The 9,898-nt window shown below is 35.7% G+C and overlaps 1 protein-coding gene across 4 annotated transcripts in view; it reads left to right on the top strand.

Moving 5' to 3' along the window:
• The window catches only part of FAT1 (FAT atypical cadherin 1), a 104,622-nt gene that overhangs the window by 76,801 nt on the left and 17,923 nt on the right, over positions 1-9,898 (top strand). For all 4 annotated transcript variants that reach the window (XM_009277386.1, XM_009277384.1, XM_019471578.1 and 1 more), the window contains exons 10-16: positions 145-341; positions 1,956-2,109; positions 3,579-3,812; positions 5,094-5,483; positions 7,072-7,286; positions 7,696-7,833; positions 8,155-8,298. In XM_009277386.1, coding sequence (XP_009275661.1) covers positions 145-341; positions 1,956-2,109; positions 3,579-3,812; positions 5,094-5,483; positions 7,072-7,286; positions 7,696-7,833; positions 8,155-8,298 — 1,472 coding nt within the window. The remainder of the gene's footprint in view (positions 1-144; positions 342-1,955; positions 2,110-3,578; positions 3,813-5,093; positions 5,484-7,071; positions 7,287-7,695; positions 7,834-8,154; positions 8,299-9,898) is intronic.

Below are 9,898 nucleotides of genomic sequence, written 5' to 3'. Positions count from 1 at the left end.
AAAATGAAGCTATTTCTTTATAAAGCCACAGAGAGTGGCTGTTTATTTGCATTTACATTTTTTCTCTTTAATTGTAACTTAATATTGATAGAGTAATAGTGGCAATCTCTCGTCTTTAATTAAATATTTCTTTTCGTATTTCAGGAGGTGATCCTTTGGGACAGTTTGCTGTTGAAAATATACAGAATGAATGGAAGGTCTATGTCAAAAAGCCTCTGGACAGGGAAGAAAAGGATAATTACCTTCTCAATATTACAGCTACTGATGGGACCTTTGCAACTAAAGCTGTGGTTGAGGTTAAAGTCCTTGATGCTAATGATAATAGCCCTGTTTGCGAAAAGGTAGGCACAATCTTGTATCTTCTGTGTCCAGCTGCTTCCATATGTAAAATGTAAACTTTCTCTGAAATTGCTTCTCAGGAGACTGACAAATAGGTATTCCTTTTATGCTGGTATTTGGACTATTAAGATAGAATGCTGTCAAAGAAAAGTTATTTCATGGACAGGTTTCTTAAATAAAAATCCAAAAACAATTCGTTGATGTAATTTTAACACTGGATGGGTATTTGAAGAGTATGAGGAGAATTGTAGTACATTTCTCCTGTGTTAATGCATACTTCTCCAAAAGGAATTGTTTTAAGCTGCAGCCATGATAGTTTATATGCTGTTTTTTCTGAAGGAAGCAAAGTCTCAAAGAAGGCTGCGTACTATCACTTAGTTGATGTATTTGTGCATTTCCTGTGATAAGAGTTGAAAAGACAGGAATGTTGTCCTGCAGTTGCACTCAACAGCACCAAAAATCTGTAATCCATAAATGCTTTCTTGTTATAAAGCCATCTACCTTACCAGATTTGATAGTCTGCAAAAATGTACATGAAAAATAAAGAATGGAAAAAACCCAGAAAGGTGGACCCTACAAGATGTATAATTGCCTTACAAGAAAGCCCTGGGTTTTCATAGTGGAATGTTGTCCTGCAGTTGCACTCAACAGCACCAAAAATCTGTAATCCATAAATGCTTTCTTGTTATAAAGCCATCTACCTTACCAGATTTGATAGTCTGCAAAAATGTACATGAAAAATAAAGAATGGAAAAAACCCAGAAAGGTGGACCCTACAAGATGTATAATTGCCTTACAAGAAAGCCCTGGGTTTTCATAGTCAGCTTTTTTTTTTTGCTTTAGCACATTGGGACTTTTCATAGCCATCTTGTTGAACACAGATTTGATGTTACCGGGTGGAAAGGCAAAATCTTTTCTTGTTCTGGGAAGGATCAAGTATACAGTGAGCATTTGATTCTTTTTCTTAATCGATGTTTATATTGGTTACTTCTATATAGATGATTGCAGTTATATACAGACTGGTAAGTCAATGTTTTTAGCTTTTTTCCTTTGTTAATATTGGTGTTATAAGGCTCGGTCCTTCTAATTTAGTGCACATCCCTAACATGGATGAGCTGTAAGAGTGCTTAGTGCCTTTAAATTCTGGGTGGTTTTTTCTTAGTTTTTATTTAAACTGGAAGCTTTTATTTCATTCCGTTACAAAAAAGGCAGGTATCAATTTCTCCTAGGTTGAGTCAGACCTAGAAAAGAGGATTTACCCAAGGAGGAAAAAATGAAATTACCTAAAAAATTTTAACTCCTATTTTGGGAATGCATTTAATTATCAGTTAATCAGTTACAAGTGTTTAGAGTTCTTAGCTATGCAGTGATACTCAAGAGTCACTATGGTTGCAGTACTAATTACCTTTCTTGAATAATCTAATAAATGTGAGGTATTTAATTAGAAAATCATAAGTTCTTTTCATTTTCAGGTATTTCATCGTCTAGTTCACTTCATATGTTACCAAACATTCAAACAGGATATCATCTCATCTGGCATTCCTTCTTTCCCTCCCCTTTCCAAGCTCTACTTATTTCATATGTTTAGTCTTTCAATGTAACTTTTAATTTTGCAGGATTTATACACTGATTCTGTTCCTGAGGATGCCCTTCCTGGCAAACTGATAATGCAGGTATCTGCTACGGACGCAGATATTCGTTCCAATGCAGAAGTTACTTACACACTGCATGGCACAGGAGCAGAAAAATTCAGACTCACTCCAGACACAGGTAATAAAGCTTTATACACTATACAAAATTCCAGTCATCACTTCATTTTATAAAATGTTTTACTATTACATTAAGACGTACATAAATGTCAGTACTTTAAGCTTTCCGTTAAGGGTTAGTTTATTATATAACTGTTTAAAATGTGAGTTTCTACTACATAAGTATTAATAATATATTGAATAGAAGTCAGGGAAAAGGCAAGTATTTCAATATATGAGGAACTAAAGAGTAAATAGGGTAATTGCCCCGAAGCCAGAAACTTCCATGCTGAAGTGACTGGAGTAAAAGTATACTATAAATTTTGTACTGTTTATATTCATTGTAGTAGTAGCAATAACGGTTTATAAACTGAAAATATCTTCACTCAGATTCTCTTTGCCATCATTTGGTTTGGCATAGTAAATGGGATGAGGTTAGATGGAGCAACAAATTTCCTTTCCATAGTAAACACCAGAAGTGCCTCCATTTATATTGGCAGCATTATATAAACGAGATTAACTTTTAACTTGCCTGACTTTGGTTTTCATGGCATTCGTGTCTTCTGGATTATAATATAGGTCAAAGCTAATGCCAAAATCCTGTGCTCTGCAGGCTGCAGTAGACAAGCAGTAGAAAGGGAGTAATAAACAATGTAGGAAAATTTAAATAAGATAAATACAAAGATATAGTGGAAGAAAGATACGGAGAAGGAGATTAGACTACTTCAGTGGCAAAATAAATGAGAAGGATCTTACTTCATTGAGTTTTTTTGACTTTGCATGTCACCTGTGTGCTGTACTAGCATGTCGTTACATAAATTCAGAATTGGTGAGGCTAGAATAATAAACAGTATTTCAGAATACTTTTCTGAATTGGTTAAAAGGAAACAATGGCTACACATTGTGCCTGTCATAGTGTTTTCTGTCACATTGGAAAGAAATATGTGTTAGACTTCTAGAGGTTTGTCTGTAGCAGCAAGTTATATTTGATAGTGTGAATAGCTCTGTTTTATTCATTGAATGTTAGAGGAGGAGAGTCAGCTCAACAGCTGTGGAAGGAACATAACTAAATTTCCCAGGCAAACCATACGTGGATTTTACCTTGCATTTTGTTAAAGCCAGAGTTCTAATATTTTCATTTTCTTTCCACAAAAACACATGGATTTGTGCATGTGTACACATTCTCTCTGCACCATCGGGTAGTCTTACTTTAGCTAATTTCTGTTTCAGAGTCATTTGGAAAAAAAAAAAAAGGGAAGAGGATTTTAGTATTTAATCTTTTAAAGCTGAAAAGGCAGGCCACTGACATGCTTTGCCCAAAGTGGAGCTCATTAGTGCAGTACAGCTGTTGACTTAGGCACTGATGAAATTATTGTCAAAAAGAAAATTGTTGTTTATTTTTTCTGAGTACAAAGATTTTAGAGGAAAACATGTTGGGGGTACTTAAGTCTTGCAACTCTCATCAACTTATGTATGTTATTCTGTTTATAGGTGAACTGAAAACATTAATGCCACTTGATCGTGAGCAGCAAGCAGTTTATTATCTTCTAGTGAAAGCCACAGATGGAGGGGGAAGATTCTGCCAAGCTAATATTATTCTGACTCTGGAAGATGTGAATGATAATGCCCCAGAGTTTACAGCTGATCCTTACTCCATTACAGTATTTGAAAACACAGAGCCTAAAACCCTTTTGACAAGAGTGCAGGCAACAGATGCAGATGCAGGTATGCATTCTTTGACCAATACTTTTGTCATGGTCTCAGAGTTACAGTAATGTTTATTTAGTCTTACCCTGAGAGGTGTTAAGTCTTTCAGTGGAACTGACAGATGTTCAATACCTCTCAGGATTAGACTCCTGAAAGATATATTTAGGGCTACTAAATCATGTAACACCTGACTCTCATGTGTGAGTAGCTTGGAAAACATCCCTTTTGTGTCTCTGCAAAAAAGAAGAGAGGGGAAAGAGACAAAATAGAGGATATTTTTAGTGTGATAAGCTATTAATGTTATGATGGGTTAGGTCTGTCCTTTTACTCCTGTTGTAAGTAAAAGGAATATTAAGCCGTGTCTGTTAGTGTAAACGTGCATTCATGGATTTTGTATGTGTGTTTCTCAGACTAGCCATCGATGATCATACCATAAAGAGAACGCTGGTCAATTGTAGCTTTATGTATACGCTACCCTGTTAAGATTTTTGCTGCCTCTATCTTCACTGTTTAGTTACAAGTATTTAAGTGAACATGAACTGAAATGACATTAGAAAGAGTTTGTTCTTAGGTTTTGTTGTAAGGAATACAACAGCATAAGGTCTTTTTTAAAGGTGTATGATTTCCATGTATCATCAGTTTATTAAATAATTAATATTAGTTAATAGTTGCCTCAGTCTCGTGAAACAACCAACCTGCTTTGTGCTATGATAAAGCTAGGTTGCTGAATTGGAAGGTAACAGACAGATGTTTTCACAATTCGCTAGTCTTTGAGGCTCAGGAGGAGCTTGGCCCCAAAAACTATGGGTGTTTTGTTTGTTTCTTTTATACAGAAATGTTGCCAGAAATTATGTTCCTGTTAATTTTGGGACATGGTTCTTAAATAAACTTACTGGAATTGAGACTAGTTATTTGATGCAGCCTAACTCTCCCATATCCTCCCATGTTATTTATAAGCCTGCTAAGCAGATGCTGTTGTACTAAAGTTATAATTAGATTTATATTACTAATCGTTTCATATTAGCTAGTACTGTGACTGTAGCAGAACGATGCTTCACGTTTTTTGTGTGGCAGAAAATCGGTGCAATGAAGTGTTAGCTTAATTTTTTAAATCAGATTACATCTTTTTGGAAATCATTCTGCCCTTCAGAGAGCAGCCTTTAACTCTTGCTGAAATTTACTTTAACGTGAATGATAATATTTAGCATGCATGTTTTATTTCTGTAGCTATCAGATCTGTTATTATGTTGGTGTATTTTAATGGCTGCTTCATACTCTGCAATTGTTTTCAAAATGCAGGGGTGAACCATAAAATCCATTATTCACTGATGAACTCTGCAGAGGGCCAGTTCTCTATTGATGAATTCTCTGGAATCATTCGGTTGGAGAAGCCTTTGGATCGGGAATTACAAGCTGTGTACACTCTAACTTTGAAGGCTACAGATGAAGGTTTACCTAGAAGACTGTCCTCAACAAGTAGTCTTATAGTTTCTGTTTTGGATATAAATGATAATCCACCTGTATTTGAGCACAGGGAGTATAGTGCAAGTGTATCGGAGGACATTTTGGTTGGAACTGAAGTTCTCCAGATCTATGCTGCAAGCAGGGACATTGAAGCCAATGCTGAAATCACATACTCAATAGTCAGTGGGAATGAACATGGAAAATTCAGCATCAATTCAACAACAGGTAACGGATTACAACTGTGAATATACTTTAGGCTAACCAAGCACAGTGCCATACTGTGTTCTACAGTAGTTCAACTAAACAGGTTATGTATAATCTGTGTGCATCATCCTGGCTGTAAAGCCAGTGCTACTGTCTGTTCACCCATATTGCCAGCACACTTACTAGAGGAGTGCAGTAGAATGTAGAATAAGAACTTTATTTGTTGCTGCTATTTATTGTTATTTGGATTAGATTCATTTAGCTGGCAAGCGTAAGAGTTTCCTAGCTGGAATATTCCCCACCCTGGGGGCAGAGGGCATGGAAAGACATAGTTCTGTAACGATAGAAGCATAATAGTCTTTTGACAAAAGCTATATAATCAGAATGAGTGGCCAGACTTGCTAAAAGAAAGATCAGAAGTTAAATTGATTGGGAAAACTAGTCATTGGTCCACAAAGACAGTAATTCTAGAGGAGTTTGATATGGCATTAAAGAGAGGTTGGAATATTCTGTTCAATCATATATCCAGCATGACAGTGGAGATTTTAGGCTTGCATGTTAGTCAGATTTAGTCTCAGGAAGCATTTAGGTTCTGTGGAGAATTTGTCCCTATTAATGACAATTCTTTGTTAAAAATCAATATACACCTCAATTCTAGTTTTGTTTTCTTATATAGTTCCTTTTCTAGAGTTAATTTCAGGTAAAGTTTGGGGGTTTTTAAATAAGATTTCTACCCAAAAGTTAATAGTAATTAATTATACCAGTGTAATTGAAATTAGTTCTTCCAGCTGCTTTTTCCAGTGTGCGCGCTGGTACTATGGTATAGAATTACTTTGCCAGTTTAACTTCTTCACATACTTGAAAGGAGGAAAAAGGTTCCAGGAAAACACTCTTCCAGCAGCAAACCAGTGTGTATGTTGGGGACTGCACTACCTTAATTAGTCGGTTAAAAACTCACACTTTAACTCAGATATTTCTATCAATCAGAATTTGTGGTCAGACACGCGCGCTGGTACTATGGTATAGAATTACTTTGCCAGTTTAACTTCTTCACATACTTGAAAGGAGGAAAAAGGTTCCAGGAAAACACTCTTCCAGCAGCAAACCAGTGTGTATGTTGGGGACTGCACTACCTTAATTAGTCGGTTAAAAACTCACACTTTAACTCAGATATTTCTATCAATCAGAATTTGTGGTCAGTCACTTCTGTTACTACCTCTGCATATTCCATGCCTGACCTTAATGCTGGTTGCAAGGAAAGTCAAGTTCAATGTCATTTCATATTTTTGGTTAATTTTAATTGAAAATTAAGAAAAGGACATTTTCTAAACACATTTTTTTATTTTTCTTCATTTGTTTCATTACAGAATGTGAGCCAGGTGGTTTTAAAGTGTGAGTCTTTCGTAGTAACGGCAGAAACTTCTCACCTTTTTACTTTTATGTGTAAAGCCTGATCATTTCACTGTGTAGCCCCAGCTTTACAGTGACAAATCAAGCCCTGAAGAAGCAGAGTATTTGTCAGACTAAAATCAAAAGTTGCAATATATAATACTACAGTAATAGCAGAGTTTGTGTGAGGGGTTTTGTTTTTTGTTTTTTTCTTCCATAGGAGCCATTTTTATTATTGAGAGCTTGGATTATGAAAGTTCTCATGAGTACTACTTGACAGTGGAAGCCACAGATGGAGGCACACCTTCATTAAGTGATGTTGTAACCGTGAATATTAACGTAACAGATATCAATGACAATACTCCAGTGTTTAGCCAAGACACTTACACTGCAGTAATCAGTGAAGATGCTATGCTTGAACAATCAGTCATTACAGTACGTATTGGTTTTTTCCTTTGAAATACTCTGTCGTGACAATCGTGCTTTTAGTCTTGAAGGAATAAATATTGATTTGAGGATGGACATAAATGAATAGATAAGTTTGCCGCTGAGTGAATTGAATATTTATTTTGAAAAAGTTTCAGAACCAGGGACTTGAGATGCTATGGGAAGGTAGATGATATTTTGTGATATATTTGTGTTCTCCTCATGAGAACATGACTTAATTTTAGAAGAAATTCAGGAAATTAAGGGATGTTGGTATGTTCTATTCGGATGACATTTCTCCTGAGAACTATGAAATGTGTTAGACCAAAACAGTTGTGCTCCTCTTCAGGATGTGTTCATCTGAAAGATGATAGAGTCTCTTTTGACCTGTTTTAAATGAGACTGTAATGTCCCTTAGGTTATGGCAGATGATGCTGATGGACCTTCAAACAACCGCATTCGCTACGCAATTATAGATGGCAATCAGGGAAATCCTTTTACAATTGACCCTACCAGGGGTGAAATAAAAGTGACTAAACTTCTAGACAGAGAAAAGGTAAGCTTTTGATGCTTTTTGAGCAGTTGGAATTAATTTAGCGATATGTAATTGATGACCACCATTTTTTGGATTGTATTTGTAAATTACCATTTCAAGTGTTCCAAAATTAATACAGCTGTAACAAAGTGAAAGCATCTATTTATGTCCATGCTTTTTGGGGTGGGGACATCTACAGGAGGAAGAGAAAGGATTAAATATATGAAGGCAAGTTTTACTGGGTGGTGGCACTAAAATACTTCTTCTTTAAAAGGAAAGCTGTGTTTGCTACTCTTTGCTCCGTAGTGAATGTTTGAAAATTTTTTTATTATTATTTTGTAGATTTCAGGATATACCTTGACGGTTCAAGCTTCAGATAATGGAAATCCACCTAGACTTAACACAACCACAGTTAATATTGATGTTTCTGATGTAAATGACAATCCTCCAGTGTTCTCAAAAGGAAACTATAGTGTTATCATCCAGGTAAATACAGATAGCGAAGTAGTCAAATCAATGATATTATTGGAGTGTTAATTTGTGACTTGAAAAATTCTGCAAGATATGATAAACCTAATGCTCTGATTTTATTTTTCTGTATTTTTAATTATTTAAGGTTGTCAATGAGACTGCTTACCTGAATAAGTGTTAAGGGTTACAAAATTCATATTGTGCAGTCTATTTAGAAACTTATGTTGCAAGTTGAGCGTGTTCTTTTTTCATGTACTTCGTGTGTGTACATGTGTATATATATATCTTATACATTGCATTTATGTTCATAACGTTCTTAGCATCATACAGGTAGGTTAATTTTGCTATTTCTTTTAATCTTACAGTTACTACTTAGAAAAAGATACTTTAGGTACCTATTACTGTGAAGCAAGTGGTGTGCACTGTGGCACATAGTTCAAGACTTAATTCCTATTGGCCTCCTCTGGGATCAGAAACAGTTAAAACAGGAGTAGTGTTTCATATTGCTACATACCAATCCTTTGACTAATTTTGCACCTTAGGATGGTAGTAGTGGGCCAGATTCTCAAATGGCTGACACGTACTTGCCTGATTCAGAAAACTCTCTGCTAAAGCAAAGATAGCAGAGGCAGCGTCTGTACTTCTTGTCTTCCTGAATCCAATAGAGAATAAATGGAAGGGAACAAAGGAATTGCATTAAGACCTTTATACTAGTAACGTAAGTGAGCTCAATCCCTTGGGTCCTTTTGCTGTTGCTGGTGCCTGGCCTTGTACAATAGATAAGTGGGGATCAGGCAATGTTATCTGGTGCACTGTGCCATCCTAACATACCACTTCTGTTTGAGACTCTGTGCATGATTTGTAAAAGTAGCTTTCTGAAAGAGGACAAAGTGATTCATCACTACCCAACATATACAGAGTATGCAAGTAAGATGTCCTGGATCTTTTTTTTTTTTTTTTAAAGCAACAGATTTGTATGTTTGTGTGCTGTCAAATGTATTTTGCTTTCCCCAATTACAGTCTTTCTTGAAGTGAATGTTAATTAATGTATCCCCTAAAACTGTAGACTATATAGCCAATGTCTGTAATGTTTCCTTTACTCAATTAAAAAGGAAGACCTCATGTTTTATAGTTCATTCATATCACCCTGTCCCAGTATGAGGGTAGCAGAGAAAAAGCTGGAGGAGTTGCCCAAGAATGCTGGTGTGCATTTCCTGATATATTGGAGATGGACATTTTTGGACACAGTTGGAAATGTGCTTAGCTATTATGAAAATCAAATTACTTTAGATGTCCAAATGTAAATATTTGTATTTTGAAATGATGGTCCTTGTCTGTTTTGCTGAAGGGGAAAAAAGCTTCAGCTGCAATATCTGATAATTAACTTGACTTATTCTCTCAAGAACAAAGAGTATGCTTGTTATCAGGAGTTTTTGCAACTGTGAAAGGGGTAGCGTTTTGTTATTGTTGTACTTCACAATAACGCTTCTACTTTTTTTTGCATTTAAAATATGTATATATATTAAAAAAATCTGGTCAATACAGTATAGCACAAATTTAAATTCTCTGGGAGAGGTGTTACAAGTGTTAGATAATGGGGGGGGGGGGGTGGGTT

The sequence above is a fragment of the Aptenodytes forsteri genome, unplaced genomic scaffold, assembly GCF_000699145.1.
Source record: "Aptenodytes forsteri isolate BGI_AS27 unplaced genomic scaffold, ASM69914v1 Scaffold65, whole genome shotgun sequence".
Lineage (NCBI taxonomy): Eukaryota > Metazoa > Chordata > Aves > Sphenisciformes > Spheniscidae > Aptenodytes > Aptenodytes forsteri.
Note: the sequence above shows the minus strand (reverse complement) of the source record. Positions and strands in the feature narration are given on the sequence as shown.